The sequence below is a fragment of the Trachymyrmex cornetzi genome, unplaced genomic scaffold (assembly GCF_001594075.2).
Source record: "Trachymyrmex cornetzi isolate Tcor2-1 unplaced genomic scaffold, Tcor1.1 scaffold15, whole genome shotgun sequence".
NCBI lineage: Eukaryota > Metazoa > Arthropoda > Insecta > Hymenoptera > Formicidae > Trachymyrmex > Trachymyrmex cornetzi.
In genome coordinates this window covers 678547-701601 of record NW_017296091.1, presented here as the reverse complement: position 1 = coordinate 701601, position 23055 = coordinate 678547, and the positions used below count along the sequence as shown (strand labels likewise).

The window sequence follows — 23055 nt, the reverse complement described above, 5'->3', positions numbered from 1 at the left end:
GTTAATATTTAATTAGTATTTATTCTTTCTCTTTTTATGTTTTTCTGTATTCTCTGCATTTAAAAATAAACGGTAGGTATATGTTCGGTTTTTAAAAGCAGAAAGGGGAATGAAGTGTAGAAAGTGTAATTGAAACAATAGATTAGAGATATGTTCTGAAATGTACTGATAATACTGAAGAACTATAGTTCATGTTACTCATATTATAGATATATTTTTATATATCCAATATATTCTCAATATTTGAAATGCATCTTAAACAGTAAAAAGTATTAATGCTTTTTAAATCTAAAATAGTTTATGAATAAATGTTTGTAAATATTACGAAAAATTAATTAATTAATAATTTAACGATTAACGCGATATTACAAATGCTTTAAAGCATTTTTTAATTGTTCAATTTGTAAAATTCTTTCTTCTAATTGATCAAGCAAACGCTTCGAAACATTTGTAGCGAAACTTTGACCGCCATAATTTCGAAATAGCTAGAACGATTTATCAAGTTACTTCTTTTCCAAATTAAATCATTTATGCATCATCGTATTAGATCATATGTATCAGTCTGTGCATTTAAATGTACACATGAGAAGATTTTTAACTTCCTTTTTCATTCGATTTTCGATCTGTTTAGTAGCGGCACAAATTCAAATGACTTGGCGGTTCGCCGAACGGCAGTACGGGAGGCGTGGCTTCGGGCCGAGCGCAGCCGAATCTAGCCGAACTCGTGTCATAGGCGCGCACACAGCGACGCGCACGTGTACCTTCGTACAGTCTGTATAGAGTGGAGTAGGAAAGTTTCGGTCGTGTTATCAATCGTCTTCTCCTCCCTCATCGCTGGACCGTTAATCTCGTTCACAGTGATCGTCATTGACGGATACGGGTCATCGTGCAACTGTAGGCCGCCACTGCCGCCGGTCGACGGCAAAGTAACTGGGACGAAGTGAGCGAATGATGCCCGCGAACAAGTCGAACCTATCAACGCCCCGTAAGGAGAAGCCCGGCGACAAGCTCTACACCCTCGCCACCTCGGTCGCCGCTAACGCCAATAAGAAGAAGAAGCGCTCCTCCTCCTTCGTTAAGCATAAACATTACGCGCAATATCTGGTGAGTGTGAGCGATGAATTAAAAGAAAATATACTGTGACAACGTATCTCTATGAGCGGCCATATACGAGAAGGGACGCGCCTCGCGCGTCCATTTATTACACGTCCACGATCCATGCAACTCCGATCGATCGTTCCAAGAATTACCGCCGCGCGATCCACCCTCCTCGAATACGTGGTATTTCGCGTGGTTGCTTCCCCCCCATTGCTGGACATGGGGGTTAAGACGCTACCCCTTAACCAAAGGTTAGGGTAGCGTCTAGGGGAATATTGAGTGTTATTGACCCCAAGCGGCATGACTCGGTCACGGTAATTGCGTGAGGAGGAAAGCATCCCCCATTGCTTGCAAACTTTCTATTCGTTCCTTTCAATTGTATATATTTTTTTTTATTACCTTGTATTCTCTTTATTTTTTTTTGTATGAAAGATTAAATACATGTACTTTTTTATATAAGAAAGATAGGGGGATGAGAGAGAGGGAGAAAGAGAGAGAAAGAGGGGGGGGATGAAAGGGAGAATGATAGTAGATAAGAGAAGAAATGTTTAAAAAATACAGCTAAGTGCAAAAAATCATAACTTTTAATAATTTTGGTAAGTGATGATTGAATTTTTATTGGTAGAAGAGCTGTAAATATAGATGTATGAAAAAAATTAGGATTTTAAAAATAAAATTGATCTTTATTTCACTTTGAAGTTTTTACCAAGAGATAAAATTTTTTTTATCAAAATGTGTCTTCTTTAAAACTATACAATCTATAAACAAAAAAAATTCGGATTTTTATATTTTATCTAATTCTCGAGACAGTTACTTTCGTGCGTTAATTGAAACATTCTTGTTGAACTCTACATCGATATGATCAATATCGTTCAATCACAATTTAGCTATAAAAATCTTTTAATTAACTATTTTTTTACGAAGAATAAAACGTGGGATTATAATATTTCTAAATATAATTTCGCGCGAGATGTTGTCGCTCTCTCTACACATCACGCAAATTTCTTGATATATAATCCTTAAATATGTAATTATGTTCCAAGAATATTTTGCGTGTTTAATTAATATTTGTTTTAGAACGCGTTTCTAAGAAAGTTAGTTTAGTCAAAAAGTCTCTAGTTTAATCACACATGAAAAATTGAATAATACTTTAGCTTATATTTTTAGCTAGTCGTAGGAAGAAATAAAAATTATATTTTCTATATTTATCGTTTTTATCTTTTTATATTTTATGTTATATTTATTATGAAAAGCAAAAACATTATTTACGTCAGAAATCTCAGGGATATATGAACGATCGATTGGTGTTGAACATGCTCTGGTTGCGATTCCTATTTCAAGTTGCGTATTAAATAAAGTATTTCAATTTTATGTATATTATATAGGAATGTATATCAATTATGTTATAAATATCATAATCGGTGAGATAATCGAGAGAAATTTGTTAAGGTATGATATAATGATTGTTGAGTTATAACAACATAGGTACGGTCTACATTAATATTTGGCAAATGTTAATACGCTAGTTAAGCTCGCTGTTTGATCAAAAATTTTTTTTATGAATTTTGTATGAATTTCTAGAGAGCATACTTCCCTTGCGCATTATGTTACGTACGTGACATACATACGAGACCGTGAGTTAAAGGGGATAAAATAAGGATTCGGGATATCACAAGGAATTTCTTCCAGTATTATACATATTAGATTGAATATTTTTGTCACGCATCCTAATATTCATAATGGTAGTTGTCGCAATTATCTATTATATTGTACATTTTGTGGCAATACATTTGCGTATAAATACTAAACTTGAATATTTTATTTTTACAATTATAGGCCCTGCACTGTGTGACATCCTCCCTTTCCCTCACCTTTTTAAATATTAGTGCGTAGCCTTTTTTTGCACCATATATTTGTAGTTTATTGTCGTACAAGTTTGTTTTGGTACCATTAGTAATTTGTTTATTCTGAATTTATGAATTTTTAAATTTGTGAATTTTTAATTTTTTATTTGATATTACTTAGCGAGCTCCACGTGAAGGCTTAGAGATTCAGGTTAAATCGTTATGTAAATTTTATATTATTAATTAATATTTGGACGAAAAGAACGCAACTGTTTGTTGTTTCGACTGCAGTTGAACCAATCGAGAGGCTCTCTTTGAAAGAAATAAGTTGCCTTGAGATGATACAAAGTTAGTGATAGTCCATTCGTATTGATTCAAAGACAAGAAAAAGAGGTTGCTGATTCGGCGGAAACAAAAGGGACAGCAATCCCTTCCGCAGCCACTTTTGAACCCCTTCCTATGCTTTGCAGATGTAGAAGTTGGCTCGATTACACGAAAAGATAAGATTTCTTTCTTTCTCTCTTTCTCTCTTTTTTTCGATTTGGATTTTGTGTCAGATTTGGTCATAAAATTTGTTGTATTTCTTTTGTGTAATTCAGCTATTGATTCAATTGATTTTTTACTGTTCTATTTGATTCAGATTCGTTTTTATGCTATGAATAATACATTTATTCAAAGAAATAGTTATTATGCAGTAAGAATTATAAGAAGATCGTAGGAAAATCCATAAAAATATAAAACTTTTCAATTCTTTTCTCTTATATTCACTTCTATTTTTTAATATGAGACAAAACAAAAAATTGAGAGGGGAAAGAACTTTATACTTTAGTGGAATTATTAATTATAAGTTAAATTAGTAATTTACTTCTAACAAATGTAATTTGGATTAATACGAATCATTAAATGCATATTAAGATTAAATATAAATGCTATACTATCCATATAGAAATGTAATCATATTATATAATTGTTCCATAATATGATATTAAATCAATATTTTTTTGTTATATATTTTTTTTTCTTATACGTATATAATATGCACGATTCATCAGTACCAATTTTAAATTTAACTTTGGATTCTTTTTAATCAACAATTGTCTATGAACTGAATGAGAAATCGAAACTTTTGACGATTAAAAAACTCAAGTATAATGAATTTCTAATAGATTTATATTTTTTACATTTAATGTAAATTCGAAACAATGTTGTTTTTTTTTCAGAATCTTTCTGTTTATCAAACTTTTCTATAAAACATCAATATCATGAATCAGAATTAGTAATTTATGTAGATATTATAATCATCTCATAATCTTCCACTCAAAATTTTTAACTCTAAGGTATCTTTTATAAATCGAAACATGTACTTATAAAGAGTCGAAATCGAATTCGAGGACGTGCTGATGAGTTAACTGCTCTTACACGGAGCTACGTTCACCCAGTTGGCAATAATTTATTTACTTTAACTAAATTTATATTTGATATTATTCGACGAGTAAAGCTTACACAAAAATCCAAGACTTTTGGTTAAACCATTAAATTTTGATATAATTTATAGTATTCACTTAAATATGCATTTTAATTCTTGTCGCATTGTTATTCTGCACTGAGAAAAAAATTGTATTAAATTTTAATAAATATTTGTTTAAACAATATCAGTTGAACATTTACTAAATATAAATATGTACTTATTTGATATAGAAATTATTAGTTTGATTTAACTATAATATCGCTTTTATTTAATAAATATTTATTTATCACGAAGAAATATGAAGTTAGTATTATTCAAACAAATGTTTATTAAAATTTAGTACTTTTTTCCTCAATGTGGCTATGCGATGCAAATCGTAATTCGAGCAGGTGTTCCTCGTTCATGCGACCGCGGCTACAGGGAACGGAAGCGGAAATCAAGCGTAATGTGTCGGTGACGAGAGCGAAGCACAGCATTCGTGTAGGTGCATTAATGCAAACTTGATGTTTTACGCATGAAGAATATGGAAGAAAAAATTTACCTGACATTTTTCAAAAATCTCGTACAAATTTTACAGTAATACAAATATTTTTTAATATAAAAATTAAATTAAAAAAGAAGTCAAAGAGAATGAGAAAGAATAAATCGTATAAAATTGTATAAAATTGATTTTATATATATTATTTCATATTGAAAATAGATTTTTACAACTATAATAAACTTAGCTCAGTTTATATGTACATATCATATAATTTTTATCGAAAAAGTGTCGGATAGTCTCGATCCTCATGAGACTGCAGCAGACAATCAATATCTAAAATAGTGAACTGCGGAAGTTATTGTTGATCATTCTTGATTCGTAATGATTAACGATGAATCTGTCAGATAGTTATAGGCACAGGCGGTGGAACACTTCGCCGAAGATTTTAATTAACCCACTTGCGTTTGTATAGACAGACATATCGTGAGGTACAATTCTCGTTTTTCCGAGGTGTGGGGTGGATTCCCGCAATGAAGAGAGAAATTAAATCGATCTGTCTGTGCTTTTGTCAAATATCATAAAGACTTCGTAATTTTGTCGTCGTCCTTACGATGATGAGATCCAACCCGAAGTTTCCACGCTTAATTACATTAGATTACTGAAAAAGCTTCATCGATTTTCACGTATAAGCTTTAAAGTGCTGGAGGGGTAGAAGGATTTGAAGATAAAGAGATCTAAGAATTTAATGTTTCTTCAAATCTGAGTCTCCAACTTTTCTAAGGGTATAATTGATGAACTTGAGGAGTTCACGGAATCTCATTATATTGAAAAAAATTTTATTTTTCTTAATTTTATTTGATTTATTAATGCAAATCAGTACATTTCAATTTTATTGTAAATATTAATAGTATTTTTTTAATGTTAAAAATTTTTTTAAACTTTTTGCAGCCACATAGAAATTCACGTTTTATTTTTTAATTTATCTTTTCAATTTTTGCATTCTCCGTGCATGTAAAGGAAACAATGAATCTAATTGTTAAAGGTAAGTGACGGTTTTGCGAATGAATATGTTCTGATATTTAAATGATAAAATTATTTAAATGAATGAAATTCCGAAAGAAGGATATATTCCAAAATGCTGCTATTATATAATATACTCTAAAAAATATTGAATAACACTTGAAAAATAATAAAATAGTAATTATCATGTTATATCACGAATTATTTTTTATCGATAATCGTTATTGATCAAATCAGATAATTAAATTAATGATATTATTTTTAAGCAATATCTGGGCGTTACTTAAAAAGTGATTATCAATCAATCATTTAATTGTCACATTGTGGCATAGACATGCAGGGATTATCCGAATTAATTGACTGACGAGGTGCTCGTAGTGGTAATCGAACTAGTCCAATTTAACTCGGAAACAAGTACTTGTTATGCGAGGTGTTACTGATGTCAAACGGAACAAGGAAATCTAATTAAAAATTTTACGATTGGCGGTACTTATAATCGAAATTCTAAAATCAGTGATTCTATAATCATACAAATGGTACAATATTAATTAAATATTATATTATAATACGTATCTAGATTATGTATATAAATATTAATTACAAATTTCTATTTATAAAAAGGTATAGTTCTGTAATACTGAATTTCTGCAAATTAAAGAGAAAATGTAAGAAAAGTAGACAAGAAAGAAAATGAATAGCATAATTTTTTGCCCTTTCAGTATTGTGATTAAAATAAAATATTCGCATTAAATCCGGATTTTATTATAATTATACAAACTGTATTTAACGAAAAAAGAATTACCGAACTTTATTTGGACGAGATGAACTTTTTAATATTATCTAATAGATTCTATGCAACACAAATACATTCGAAAATTTTTAAATCACAATTAATACACAAAAAAAAACAGTTTTACTAAAATATCTCAAATTTAGTTAGATACAAATCTGAAAAATAATTTTGTTGAACTATCAAAATAATTATATAGAATGCTCAAATTGGCTGGTAAAATATGTCAAAATATTTGCAGCATTGCTCATTATTGAATTTTCTATATATTTACTTTCAATAAAATTATTTTCAAATCTGTTATCTGAATTTTTTAATATTTCAGTAAAATCATTTTTTCCATGTAGCATTTGTACATTTATATTAATCATTTGAAAAATATTAAACGTACATATGATTGAATAATTAGTCGATGCGTATACATATGAAGAGAGAGGTAGTAGTAAAAAAAATCGTTGTGTTTTGTCGCTTCTCGTATGTATCATTGGAGTCATTTCTTGCAATCACGCGAATGGCGTGACAGCAAAATGTATTTTGTACATGGTTCATTGTAAATGCAACGAAGTGATGAATGACTTTCTCGCTGTGTACGCCGTGCGAAACGCCGTGCGAAAGCAACGATTCTCCCTTGCGAGTAACAAAAATAAAAATAATTTTCAACTATTCTACTACCCGTGGGAAATTCGGATTCGGAATACGAATTCAACATGATAACCATTTACTGTTCTTCTTTTTCTTTCATCGAAAACGTCCGGGCATATCAGATAGGAAATGGTGAATTTTTGGGGGCTATTTAGGTCATGGATGTGTTATTTAATGCCAATCGAAGGGCGACCAAGATATCGTAATATCGTTCGAGAGTTACCCGTGCCACTTCCGATCGATATTAGATATTGCGTCCGTCAGTGCGTTGGCGTTAACAGAAAGGGATACAATAGTTTGTAAAACGAGAAATTATATATCTATCTACGTAGATAATGCTATTACATATAGTAATAACAACGCTAAAAAATCGTTTTGAGTGAAGAATTCCAATGGCTGAGGTCAATCCTGCTGGCATTAAATAGAAAAAGTTAATCCTTGAGTAATCTGGACATCTCTGTAATATTCAATCATCATAATCATGTAGGTACGCTGCATTTTTCATAAGTTTTTAAATAAATATAGGTATATTCTCCGCTCAAAAATTTGTTAAGAATTCTATTATACCCGGAAAATACTTGTTAAGAATTCTATTACCTCCGAAAAAGTACTCGTACATTTTTATAAATTTCATATTACACAACCTATATAAGTTACACATATATATGTTTGTACGTAACTCTCGCAGCATGAAAATGATTAGCACGAAGGGAACAACACATTGTCCTTGAAATTCAACGTATGGCAGAAACGTCACGCAGGTGTTATTTATGATTTATCCCCTGTGAGTGGTAGTAAACTGCATAAACACACGAGAGCATAAACTGTCCAACCGTTCACTCGCAACGCGCCGTTGTGTTTCCGTTGCGTTACGCGAGTCATAAACGGAAAAAGTTTGTCATGTTAGAAAATTCAACTTTATAGAGAATTTCGTTTTGCATCTCGAGTTAGGTATGTTACGGAATGATGATTCGAGTCTGAGTATACACCTATCGTGTGGCGACCTGAGAGCTCTGCACCCCGACGCGACGCGTCGCCGACGTCGCTGACTCGACATCGTGGCGCCGGATACGTGACGAGCACAACGAGCGACGGACAGGAAACGGCGAAAATGCAAACACGGAAGAGGAAGCCGCGAGAGAAGACGTAGATAGCAGCGTATTCCGGGATAAGAACGGAATATTAAAGGATACCTCGCAAATGTTCGACAGAGTAGCAAAATTATTTCGATTTTCTATCAAAGAGAAGGCCGAATGGGAATGATATCAGTAGTCTTCTTCGTGCTGAATTCGAATGTCTTCTATATAGGTTTTTTGAAATATAATATGTTATTCTCGAATAGCCTATAACAGTAGGTATATAAGTGTTAAGCTTTCGATTTTTAGGAAATCTCTATATGTGAAAAATGACAAAGAAAATCTATATTTTTAACGTATTAACATTGTAAGATTCATAAGAGATTGAATCTAATCATATTTTATGTATTTAACTTTTATATGTTACTATTAATTATATAATTTTTATATCGTATAGAAAATGTATGTGTCGAAAGAAATGTATAATATAATATATGTATATTATATTATATTATTTTATTATTTAAGGAATTACACGTGCAATAGAAAAAACGATGAATATTTTTATGTCGAGGCAAATGAATTAGAGTAGTGCAAGTTTGAGAAGCGAAATAAAAAATTGAGCATCTTGGTGTTTTTTCAGAACAAAATCGTAGTAAATGCAACTAACTTGAGCAATATATTTTTAAGCACCTGTAATATCATCTAAATTGATAATGTTTTCGATTTAATTGTGTGCTCTTTTTGTATCTTTACTTTTCTTGCAGCTACTCACTTCGTTTCTTTATAAAGATACAAATTTTTATCAAGTCTGCAAGTAATTATATGCAATTCGATATTTTTATTAATAGTATGCTATTAATAAAATAGTACGCTATCATTAATAGTATACTTCTTAATTTGCTTATGTTTTAGCACTGGTCTTCGTCTATTTTCGTACGTTAAGTAAGTGCAGCGATGTCTATATTATAGAAATATAGTCTTCGTTTGATCATAACGCAATGAAGTTGGAGGATGGGTGAATAATATAAGAGGAAGAAGAAGTGAATTGTTACGTTGTTTGTAGCGCGGGATACCTACATTGAAATAGAAAAGAAAGATATAGAGAAGAGAAGCGGACGCAGAAAAGGAGAGAAAATAAGAGCAAATAGGACTATCGATGAGCGTTGAACAAGCGAGAGGCGAATCTTTGAGAATCAGGAAGAAAAGTCATAAAGAACTCACCTTAGGGGATAACGATGAAACGATCGGAACATAAATGGGAGAATTGTGCAAGTTATATCTAAAAATAGCGATAGTGAATGCCGGAATAGAAATGGAGTTACAATATAAAAACTTAAAAAAGAGAAAAAATACACAAAAGCAATAATCAGTTATGATAACTAGAAAAGGAATGAAGTATATAGATTGTTCGTTCATTCTTTGATTTTAAAATTGAAATGTAAACGTATATATGTATATATATATGTATATGTGTGTACAGATATGCATTAAAACGATTAAATGATTATATATATATATATATACATACATATATATATGTATATTTTTTATATATTATATTTTTAATATATTTTTTAAATATTATATATATAATATTTAAAATTCTATCTTCAATATAAAATTTGGCTAGATATTTTCAACGTTAAATATTCTTGTAAACCAAAATATTAATATGAAATCGACTATGAATTTGCTGAAAAACGGTTAAAGAAAACATTTTTTTACTACGCAAATACAATATATCCGACGTGAATCAGAACGAAAAATGTTTAACGGTATATAAAATTTTTAAAAGGTAATCGATGGCAAAATTGAGAAATATACATACCTTGTGTGATCAAAAATTAAATTTTCTTTAACAAAAATCCAATTATATGGTATCTCTTCAATATTATACATTTTCATGTGTGTCCATCTCTCTTCTCTATTTAAAATATTTAAATAAATGTAAAGAAGAAAGGGATCGATCAAAATTCTTCAATTTTGTGAAATAATGAGATTTGCTGTAAAACTTTCGCTAGGAAAGGCATTTTCAAATTTATTCTTACGATTCAACACTAATTAGCAAACACTGCAAGTGTGCACTAGCGAGATTAAAAACAAGAAGATAAATCGAGAAGAGAAGAAAGTGCGAGCATTGAGCAGTGACGCAATATCGAGCATGAGACTCTGAACAACGACGGAAGAAACCAAGAGAACCACCGTGAGCAACCTGAATCACCACCTTCCGAACGTGGAGGCAATTCAGAACTACTTCTACATCGAATAACGTGCATGTATATACATGTATGCGACAGTGAAATGTGGGCGGTGGGCGAAAAAGCCTCCCTAGAAAATAGATGCTAGACCAAATGAATAGTAGTTGCAAAGCGAAAGAGAGAATTGAGAAAACTAAAAGGGGAGGGAAGAGAGAGAAAGAGAGAGAATAAAAGGTGAGTAGGGGAGGGAGGGAGAGAGAAAGAGAGAGAGAAATAGTGCTTACGAATATGTACGCAACCGTGATGAGAGAAAGTAATGAGAGAGAAATAGAGAGAAGCCAGTGACGAATTAAATAACCTCGGAGCCCTAATCGATTATCTAAACTCATGTCCATTTCTATCAAAACAGATTAATTTTAATCTCGATTTAATTTTCCCTAAGTCTAAGAATTAGGAAAGGTTGGAGAGTAAATTGAATCAAGACTAAAAGTTAATCTACATCGACCGAAATAAACGAGCATTAATAATAAAATTTAATAATGTTCATTGACCACAGTTTGATCGATTTTGTTCTCATTTTTTTTTACTGCTAACCGTACAAAGGGAGAGAAAATTAAAATTTTATTATAATAATCAAAATTCAAACGTAAGGAATTTTGAATTGAATTTTTGCGAAATATTTCGATGCACTTGATAGTCATTAAATTTTCAACGAGCATAAAATAGGAAACATGAAAGAAATTAGATCACACACGTAATTTAACAGATAACTATAAAAACTGGCTAAGAAATTTTGTCGACGTTGAAAAAGTGTCATTACGTCAATGATAGATGAAGCCTTGAAAAATGTGAGAATCGTATTTCTGCGCTTTGGGGTGCCCGCGCACCCCAGACCGCCGGTTCGCCACTGCGTGGAATTTAGCGATGCGGCGGCAGCAGCGAGGAGAGAAAGAGAAATGAAGAGAGAGAGAGAGAGAGAGAGAGAGGGGGGTGAGAGAGAGAGGGTGAGAATGAGAATGTGCGAGAGAGTGAGAAAGCGAGCGTGTAGTGCCAGCCGGCCGGCAAGGGAGGAACGATGTTGCGGACTATCGACCCGGTCTCCGCTCCGGCTTGACGCCTGCGCCTGTCATCGGCAATCCCTCCTACCGTCCCGCGGGCCGTCTTGCCGGCGTCGCGGCGCTCTACGCAACGTCGGTGTGGCGACGGTGGGACCAGCAGTGCCTCTCACGATTCCGTTCTCGTTCTGCCCTCCGTCTCGTGAACGCCGTTCGTACGTGTCCGGTCCGGGGTGTCACCTAGGTGCCAACACGCGCGCACACGTACACCGCGTACGTACGCACACACACACACACACACACGCAATACACGCACACACACCCACACACACACATATACCATAAGTATAATGTTACATATTAGGCTCTAATCTCTATCACAATCCGTCTTTCTTTTTCTCTCTGCCCGTCTTTGTCGCCGTTTCTCTCGTCTACTTGTCACTTTGCACACTTACGTTACACGACCATGTTCTAACGCGATCACTACCGGCGCGTATCTATCCCACTCACCCATCTACAGTGTGCCATTCTTTTTCCGTTTCTCTATATCTAGTCCTTGTCTATATATAACACGGATATGCGGCAAGAAAATTTAATTAAATATTCGTATTGGTGCTAGCCGATGTCGGTGCAACCATCGTATCCGTTGATACCGGCGCCTTCTTTCGAAGATGTCACGAGTATCTTTCTAAGATACTTGTGCTTTTCTTGGTGCGCACTCGTAATACGCGAGCCGGTAAGTTGACAGGTGCGCGTCGAAGAAGCTTCGGCTAGACCGGGCGATGGAGACATTGGGAGAGAAGAAAAGGCAGCGTGATAAAGAAAGGGGATGAGAAGGAGACAGGAGGGAGAAGGAGTGAAGGGGAGGGAAGGATGGATAAAAAAAGGGAAAGAGGAAGAAGCTCCATGCTTGACGAGCAGGAGGTTTCTTAGGACGGAGATGAAACGGTAAAACCAGACAGAATGACTGGCTTTTTCACTTCCTTATCTATTTCGCTCTTATCCACTTTTTTCGCTGGCGAATTGTCTGGCAAAATTCCTCCGATGTCGCTTTTCAATTCTCACGCACGTATTATTCTATTCGATGTTGTTTGAATGATTTGCTAGGTTTCCCATGAATCTTGTTTGATAAATAATTACCAAACTTTGATAAGATTATACAGTTTGAAAGTGACCCTCTTTGTTCTTCTTAATTAATCTTCACATGCGCAGTTATAGTCGATGACCTTGGTTCCGGTTGTACGTTGTCATTAACAATTTTGTATTCTATTATTTTTTAACTTGACACTTGGTATTGCAACATTCAATGGATTCGTCGTGTCTTTCAAGAATTCTGTCAGGTACGCGTAATTATGCGATGAGTAATTTTACAATACGTATATTCATTCGCAAAACAGTCGTACCTGGTAAATACCTGGCAGGTAGATATTCATTATATCTGATCTATATTCTGTTCTCAAACATACTTTTGTTTTCAGTTCTAACGACATTGACGATAATGTCGAACGAAGTGTGAAGGCTGCTTATCCATTCCTTCGTTTCCTTCTTTCGCACTCTTATTCTTGTTAGCATAATTATGTCTGCATAATTGTCTTTTGACTGACGCTCCGCCGAAATTAATTTGATTTTCATACCTCTCATTACATCATTCGTAATGAAAGAATAAATCACATTGTGATCTTAGTTTGCCCAGAATATTCTCTCGATATCTAAGATAATCATCACATTATTATAATCATTAATATATAATTATTATTAGCTGGATTAATGGATATTAATTTTCATATTTTCCTGTTATAATGTATTTATGAATATTATAATTTTCACATTATAATGTATTAATATTAATTTTTATATTGTAAGTATTACATAACAAAATATTTGCCTCTTTTGCATATTTCAATATGCTGATAAATATAAATATGTATCGTTTCGTATATTTTTCAAGAAAATCAACTTCCTTGAGATATTACCAATATGCGTATAAACTCATTCATCATTTGCAAATGTGTCGTATAATTGCTAGCTAGCAAATTTGAATCCTTCGAAAATTTCGTAATGATTTATTTCGAATCACTTCTTATTCTATCAATCACATTCCCAATGTATTTATGAGCCATCTCATGTGCGTGGAGATCTCCGTTTTATCGCTTTTTTCCATTTCGTTCTTCCGTTATCGGCGCTTCCGATAAGTGTACGATCGCCTACTGATCGTTTTTAACATGTAGCCTAAGGGTAACCTTAACCTGAATATTGGGATCCATTTCGCAATTTTCTTTTTCGTCGGAGAAAATTCCATCGGATGGACCGTACGGTACGCGCAAATGCATTGTGTTTCATTGGTATACGTGTATACTCACACACGCATGCACATATCGGTGCTCTACCGCTTTACACACGCCTTTTATACCTCTTTATAGCTAAAGGTGTGACAGAATATCTCTGAATTTCCTAGATTGAAAATCACGAGAAAATATTAAAGATGTTTGTATAATTTTAAAGATGTAATATAAATGTAAAAAATTTTTTTATTCAGGATCAATATTTGGATATTTTTAAGATAAACATGTTTTTATAAGATGAAAAACAAGGTTTTCTTTTACATTTTGTCGATAGAAAAGAAAAAAAGAGACAATTTATAAAGTCGTGTGAAAAATTCTTTCCTTAACATTTTTACATCCAAAACTGAAAGTTTTCAGAATGTTTTTCTGTGAAAAATTCCATTCAAAAATTATATTAATTATATATATATATACATATATTGTATAATGAATAGATATGTGCATATATATATATATATTACATAATATCGTGTTGTAAAACACACACACACACAAACACATACACAGAATGAGCCAACAGAACTTTCCATCTTGTTTTTTGTAATCAACTGATTTATGCTGGAACACGTCAACTTTGTTTTTAAGGGAAATGTACATGATAAATTGTGCTGCTCTTCATCTTCTTGACTAAGATAACTAACCCTTTAAAAATTTTAAATGACAATAAGAATTAGATGACATATTTAAGAGTTTTTTAATTCCCTTGAATTCTTCAGAATTTGCGTCTTCTTAAATTTAAGTGACTATCTTGTGACATAACATCTTATATAGAATCCTGTGTCATAATACAAATTCTACTTTTAAAGTATCTTAAATAAAAAAAATATAATGAAGAAAAATTAAATAACTTTTGCAAGTCAATGAATTGAATTTTCAACTTTTAATACCTAAGACTTTAAAATTTTTTGAGAAATACTCAAATTAAAAAAAAGTAGAATATTTGTAAAGAAAATTCAAAAAACCTTTAAAACGCTGTGCCACTTGATACTTACTGTCATTTAATATTTGTGAAGGAGCAGCTATCTTATCAAGAAGATGAAACAATAGTTTGAATGAACAATTAAATTTATCATATAATTGTACATTTTTCTTAAAAACAAAATTGGCATGTTTTAGCATATTTCGCAATCAGTCGGTTAAAAAAAAATAAGGTGGAAAGTTCTCGTTGGCTCATCCTGTTCACACACTCATTATAAGGCGGTGTAATTTTATTGATATATATATTTATATATACATGTATATAAAATATATGTATGTATCTTAATATATCTAAATATCGCTTTATGTATACGTACTTGACACAATATACACAAATACGCAGAGGGAGCAATTCGGAGCCCGTGCCTGAGCCCGAGCGCTACTTACAAACACTGCCTTGAAGGCTGAGAAGAAAGAGGTAGTGTTGTGATAGTGAGAGGTGGACGAGAACGAGGATTCGTATAGTGGTGTATCCCCCGTGATTGACGTCGAGAAAAACTACGTCCTCCTTCTCGGTAGAACATCTGCGTTCTGGTCTACCGACGGCGTTGTCCATCGTCATCGTCGCAGAGAAACGGCCGGCCTCCGTGCGTCGCTCGCTAACGCAGCGGCTGTGTGTCATTATTACTGTCCCACTGCCTCACACACCGCGGCCTCATGATTGGTTCATTTTGGAACCTCTGCCGTGCGTGCCCTTCAATGCCGATTGATAAGGTGAGGAGACTAAGAAATCATATCATTGCGCTGATCGAATATTCCGATTTACTGCAAATTATTTGATATCTCCAATTAAAAATAGATTTTTCAGGGAAAAAAGGAAATAATAACATCTCTTTGTGTTAGATACTTTGCTGCTCTATATAACACAATAATAATGAGGAATAAAATAAAATAAAAATTAAGCAATAAGTGATAATAAAATAAAGTTGTTTTTATAGAGAGCGTCGAAATTCAAAATGTCTCATTGTACTCTGTATGGTTTCAATGTATCTTTCTATCCGTTTTGTCTAACTTTTGGTAGAAACATTTCAAGCTTCTTTCACCAACTCTGATTAACGCTGATCGATGTTTAACTCAATCATCACGATTATCAATGTCAGAACTAAACACAGTTTGTCTCAGAAGACGAAGAGAAAGGAGACGTTTTGACATGTATATCAAACTGCTGTTGGCACTTTTGCGAGTTGATCGTCGATTAATTTAATTAGAAGTTGAAGAGACCTTTTATATAGAATTCCGAAATGAATTATATTATGGATCTTAAAAAAGGATCCATTTTCAATATTATACATCTTTATAACTTTTTCAAGTTAAATCAAATTTCCGTTCAAGCAAATCCTATTTGAAATTAAATAAAGAATACTGCTTTGTTATCCATTCTTTCTGTTGAGGCTTGCTAACAGCCTTTTGACTTTTAATCGGAAATTACTTTTCAATATTTTTGTTAAGGAAAAACAAATTTCGTACAGAAATTGTGCTATAAACAATAACCAATAGTTTTCGGCAGATGGCTGTGTAGAAAGCTGAAGATTCCATAACTGTCTAATGGTACGATTAATCAGAATGGCGACTGCATTGATCGATTCAATAGTCTTGTATTGCTTGTTTGTCCGCCAGTCTCATAAATCCGTAAGCGATTCGAGGAAGTGCACTTGCACTATATCAACTCGGGGGTGGTTAGTGTATTCAATTTCCACTTGTATTTATTTAATGTTTCTGTAAAATTCCTTTACTCTTTTCTTTACGAATTTTTTCAATCGTTTTAATTTTAATTTAAAATTTATAATCATTGTGTGAATTTAACTATAATAAAACAAGCAATAATTATAACGTGAACGACTTAGAGAAATTATTATATCTATATATAGTTAAAATGAGTTTCTCAATTATAAAATAATTTTTTTATGTTATACATCAAAGAGAAAAATGAATATTTTACTTTAAAAAAATATAATAACATAATCTCCCAAAATTTTATCATTTAGTTAGTAATATTTTCAAAAGCAGAATATTTCGGTTCGTTTGCCATTAAGTTAATGAATATAATTACTTGGCAATGTTTATAAATAATTGTTATGTACGTTCACCCGCCAACAGGGACGATTAGCTATGGAGAAAATTGGGGTAGTCTTTTGTAATGGTGAATTGTGGGAGAAATTTAAGGGAAGTAGGCAAGCAAATTTATTATGCCTTATTTCTTGCGAGCAATTTTGAGAAAGTTGTAAATAGGCAGCTTCGCTAACTCAATTGCCTTCGTGATTTCATCTCTTTCAGTCTTTACTACTAATAAAATTTATTCAGTCTTTACTGTTGATAAAATTAAAAAAGCAGATTTGAAAATTTTACGTAAATTGTGAAACGCAAGATTTTCCTTACACAAATTAAATCGCAAATTTTTCAAATTTGCTGTACGTAGGGATACAGACCAATGTCTGTCGGATATAAATGCAATATAACTTGCATACTTAAGAAGCCTGCACGAAGTCCTTAACTATTACGTTTTCGTAAAATACTTCTCTGTAGTAGATTTATGATGCACAAACTTAATAGTATATTATGAAATATTGCTTAATAATTTATGCTTATAAGGCATAAAATACACGAAACGTATGATATAAAATACAATTTGCTTTACATGCATAATGCAAGATAAAATATACTGAAAAAAGTCGACTACGAATATGCATATAATATCGCATATATTGCTGCTTAAAATTTGGCATAACGTGATTGGATTATAATGATATTTCATTCACGCAACATTATGTATTAGTTAAATGATGATGGATAAATGTCATTAATATTAATTAACTATTATACAAAATAAATAAATACTAATTAGATATCTATTTCTTAAATTTTCTTTGATATTATCTGTTATTTCTTGATGTTTTTATGTTATTAAATTAGTAGTAAATTAATTTTGTCGTATTTCTTTGATATATAATTTTACGAAATAAAGTAGGTATCTCCTAAGAGATATTTTCCCGTAGTTTTTGTTAATTTGAAAACGAAAAGGCTCTTTATTTATCTTTTTAATTTATAACATTGTCTATGCAAAAGTTAAACTTCTAATTAAGATTCTATTAAATTCGTATTTTTAATTATTTTTATTATTTATTATATAATAACTAGCGAATATAATGTGATTAATTCTTATTGCAGATATGCAGTAACTTATTAGTATCATTCTATATGCATTGGTGGCCGAAGTGTTTCACTCCAAGCGGAACAGATTTTATTGGTCTGGCAGATCGCTTAAATATCGTGCTTCCTCCGGTCGAGCGCAACATTCTTCATCTTGTCGAAACCGAATTACTTTATCGATTCCGTTAGATTATCACGTTTAACGTGATTTGTATGCATTGATTTTACATCGTATGTGCTGCATGGATTTTCTCCTTCACAATGACACAATGCTTTTGTCGCAAACTTGATCAAATGATCGTTTCAGAAGTCAGAAGTGGCCTCTTTTTTATTTTGCGTAAAACTACATGCATTTCGCTATTAGTTTTCGCGAAACTGCCGCAATTTTATCTCCATAACAAACTTTTGCAATTATGCCGAACAAAGTTCACTGCAATACTTAATGTATTAGCATTGTCAGCATTATTTGAGAAATGACATCAATAAAGGCATAATTGTTGCTAGACAATTTACAACACATCTATTATAGAATTACTAGACACATGAATTGGAATAATTAATCAGTGTACAGTGTCTCATTTAACTTTCGCATTTTTTGTATCAATTTTTTAATATTTATGTAGAACATATCAATTTATATAATTTTTTATGCATATAATATAAATTAAAAAATATTAACGCATGTTAAAGAGGCTATAATACAGCAATATTATTTATTACATCTTTTATTATTTGTTCTTGAAAAAATTGATTTATTGAATTTCTAGAGTTTCCGCGAATTTTCTAATTATTACAATAATAATTACTTCTGGTTAGCATTGTTCCGCATTGTGATTGCTATGCTAATAGTTATCTAGTATAGCATGTATAGCTAGTATAGCATAGAACTTACGTCATTATGAATTGGCCGTCGCTTCACCGTAATATTACGTCATGCCGAAATCGATATATATTTTCATCATATATTTGCTGGGAACTTGTTTAATGGTTTCAACTGTATTTGCAATTTTTTTCTCGGTTTTCGTGAGTTCGCACGAAGCACATCGATCGCTCTTATTCAGAGAAATGATTACTCGATACGTTTATGAGTATCGAAGAGTTCATTAAGCTAAAAGTCTATTCGAGAATGTGTGAAGCTCGTACAACAATTATTTATTTTATTAAATGAAAGAAAAGAAAAGTAATATGTTAAGATAGAAAATTAGGAACATTTTGTAGTAAATAATTTCTTTTCCTTTAAATAGTTTTTGTCGTTCTAAGAAATTCTGTTTTTTAAATTTCTTTTAAAAAAAGAGAAGTCTTTTAATTTTAATTTAAGAGGAATTTTTTATAACATTTTTAATAATAATTAAAAGAAGTACGCTGGATATTGTGCAGCCATTATTAAAGAATGATATTCAAGTAAATACGAGTAAGTAAATATGAGAGTTTTATTTAAGAAAATACAAATATTATACAGTCCCGTTGTATCAAAATTTCAAACATAACACATTCTCACGTTATTCAAACGTTGAGCGAGATAAAATTATTCTTGACGAATACAAAATCCAGATAAAAGTCGAATACTATCCAATAGCTGATATCGTGTATTGTCCGCTTGTCCTATATGACATTCGATCTGTTGCACCCATTTTTAAAATCGTGAAGAATGATTGGAAACATACTAGTTAATATTGCGAAAGCAAACATGACCTTTTGAAATTTAATCGACTGTAACAATTTACGCGTATTATTCAATCGCGTAAACATAAAATATTTGAACAATTTCGAAAATGTCGATTATTTTAATGTTTAATCATATATATTGATAACTTTTTAAATATGAGATTTAATCTCTGATAATTTAATAATGTAGGACGGTTTTTAATTTTTAAGTGGCAATAACAACGTCAATGAAAAGTTTTCCACGCTCTCTGAGTTTTTCTCGCCGCAATGGAATGAATTTTTCCGATATCGGGATTCGTATTTTCGTTTCACTCTCTATTTGTACAAGATATGATTAGGCGAAGCTGCGAGAGGAAATTATCCCATTTAATAGACGTACCTCGGTACGATATTTTCCCGAATATCTTATCTTTTTTTTCTGTATACTTTTTCTCTCAAGTGTCGATTAACTGATTAATCGTATTCGTAACTACGATGAAATGCACTGTATAGCTGACTCGCAATTGCGCTAGCGAGAAAAAGTGTCGTTTATCGATTGGCCTCAATTCGCGAGTCATTTTTCAAAATAATTCATTAATTCTAGCGTTTCTCGTGCCGAGTCATCTTAACGTCATGAGCAGACTAATCTCTAAAGTAGACGATTTTGACTGTCACCTTATGGCAACTTATGGAGCATATAATGCCGCGTATAGCCAGTGGAACCGCATGGTCATTCGGCTCAATCGACCCCCGTGTGCAAATCGTCGCTACGAAGGGAATGGTAGGAGTGAAAAGCCGGCATTGCGCCACTCGGACTTGCTCGCCTCCGTCAATATACGCGCTTGATCACGTTGTCATCCACCCGCAAAACGCATCTTGATCCTTACTACTGAACGTCAAATATTAAAAAATTATTAGTGGAAATTAAATAAGAATAAATCAAAGAGAAAAAATTCTACTTTTGGTCGAAGGAAATTTTGGCACTTAATAATATTCATATGTAGATTTTATAAATATTTAAATATATTTGTAAGTCTACATGTGGATATTGTTAAGCACTAAAATCCACTTCGACCAAAAATAGATACGTATATATATTTGAAATATTAAGAAATTGTAACTTTATACCTTTATTCTAGTTAATTAATATTTTATAATTATTCTTTTTCTAACTATTTTTCTTCTGGAATAATCTTTTAATGTAATTTAGTTATTACATTCGGTATTATAGCTTATTTTTTTTAAAGTAATTACATTTATTGAATAAATTATGTATTATATAATATTTTTTAAATTTTCATAAAAATTGTAAAAAAATATTATTTTTATACAAATTTTTCATTGGTGACATATGAGAGATTATCGGAATCATTACTTTATAATCTATCACACAATACTGAATAACATATTTTATTCATAACTAATAAATAACGATTTTGAATATGTATTTTATGTTTACGAAATATATGTGTGTCTGTGTTAATACATATTTCCCTAAAACATGTATGCAAATACGTAAATATATCAATGTAGACATTATAGTGTGTATACTTCATGTATACACACGAATCCATTATTCTATATACTTGCAAATACATTTTGTTTAATTTTGCACGTTGATTAACATAAATTACGTAAATTAGTACGGTCTTAAGATGGCCATTTTACAAAAGTCATTAGATTTAACTAGAATACATCGTCCCGTAATGAAAAATTCAAAAGGTTTTAATATTATTGTTAGAACATGGTACGCGCAGAGTGTGATATAAATGCAAATATAAACTTTTGTAATCAAGTTTGCATAGAGAAGGATAATATAAAAAAATAGAAGAAATTCGAGAACGTAATAGAGTTTGATTTAGATCTAGAATTACAAAACTTCGCTTAATGAAGGGTTGCAGAAACTGAAATAAAATGGGAATGAAATAAAATGCTTTTGAGAAGAAATCATGATTCAGAATCATGAATCAGAATTCGTAATGGAAATGAATGCAATTAACAGATGGATAGCATTGTAAAATTTAAATGAGAGCGACAAGAAGATAACGAACTTCGGATTAATTCTATAAAATTGCGTAGAAAATATAAAGGAATCTTATGTGTACAGAATCTTTAAGAATTTTTATTGGCTGATAAAATGAGATTTTTCTTGCTAATTTTATTCTTATTTCAACATATTTCTATCTCTATTGCATTCTGCTTATTTTTGCGAATTTATGCCCACCCGCGGAATAAATGATTCCATCAGAATCTCATCCATGCGAAAAATATGAATTGCTGTGATCAGTGATCTCGAAATAAAATTCGCTTTAATTTTTTTCCTTATTACTCGATAAAATATCTAGAAATATTAAATAAGAATGACGATTATTTTAATTAAGTTTATTGCGAATGTGAGAAATTAGATTGCGTCACGTGTTGCGGCAATGCGACGGAAAGGATGAAGCTTAGAGCTGTCGATATTGATTTTGCGTCTTGACATGTCATCTCGATTTAACAAAATTCAGAAGCATTTTTTATATTTCATAAAAATGAGCTTTAATGACTTTGGCCAGTTAATATCATTACAGTAATTCTATTCCAGCATAATCGGGTTCGCTAAGTAATAAGATGCCAGGGAGATTTCCGATTAATATGGGAACGTTATTTATTTTTGAAAAATTTGATTTATTTTTTCGATTACAATACGAGAATTGCTGCTGTTATTTCATTATCGGTTTATGATTCCGTGAAATAATTTTATTTAGCACTTGTTACGTAACTGCAGAATATTTTAAGGGAAATAAGCGACCATAAATTGTAGGTTGTATATTTATTAGAATTTGCAGCTTACGTCATTTTTTTAAACATGAAGGCGTATACTTATTTTTAATTAAATCTATTAAAGAGTTGTGCAGTCACTATTCTTGTTCCACTGTATTTGTGATTAGAAAATATTATTTCACAACTTTACGATCTTCGTAAGGCTTTGAAATATAAAATGCATTGTAGAATCGGAAAACTTTCAATGGCCTCGTACACCATGATTCGATTTAGATGTTCGCGCGCGTCCACCGTTTGATACGTTTTTATTTATATAGTTCTTTCTATCACGTTTCGGTCCGACATAGCGGTATCGCGAATGCATGAGAAGCATAATTGCTGCAGCGAAAATGCGGACGCGAAAAGTCGATTTTTGCGGGCGGAACGGGTGGAAGAACCAGCACTGCACCAACGTTGTGTCTTCGTCGATGTGGCACTTGGGCCGCCAAGTCGCGCGTTATGTATAG

The 23055-nt window shown here is 32.0% G+C and overlaps 1 protein-coding gene across 7 annotated transcripts in view; it reads left to right on the top strand.

Annotated features, from left to right (window-relative positions):
- Positions 1 to 23055, top strand: part of LOC108758037 (serine/arginine repetitive matrix protein 1) — a 61668-nt gene that overhangs the window by 507 nt on the left and 38106 nt on the right. For 5 of the 7 annotated variants that reach the window (XM_018502770.1, XM_018502776.1, XM_018502773.1 and 2 more), the window contains exon 2: positions 632 to 1104. In XM_018502770.1, coding sequence (XP_018358272.1) covers positions 949 to 1104 — 156 coding nt within the window. In that variant the 5' untranslated portion in view covers positions 632 to 948. Of the gene's footprint in view, positions 1 to 631; positions 1105 to 11777; positions 11920 to 15338; positions 15710 to 23055 lie in introns of those variants that run through there. The other 2 variants (XM_018502772.1, XM_018502771.1) reach the window with 1 other exon arrangement.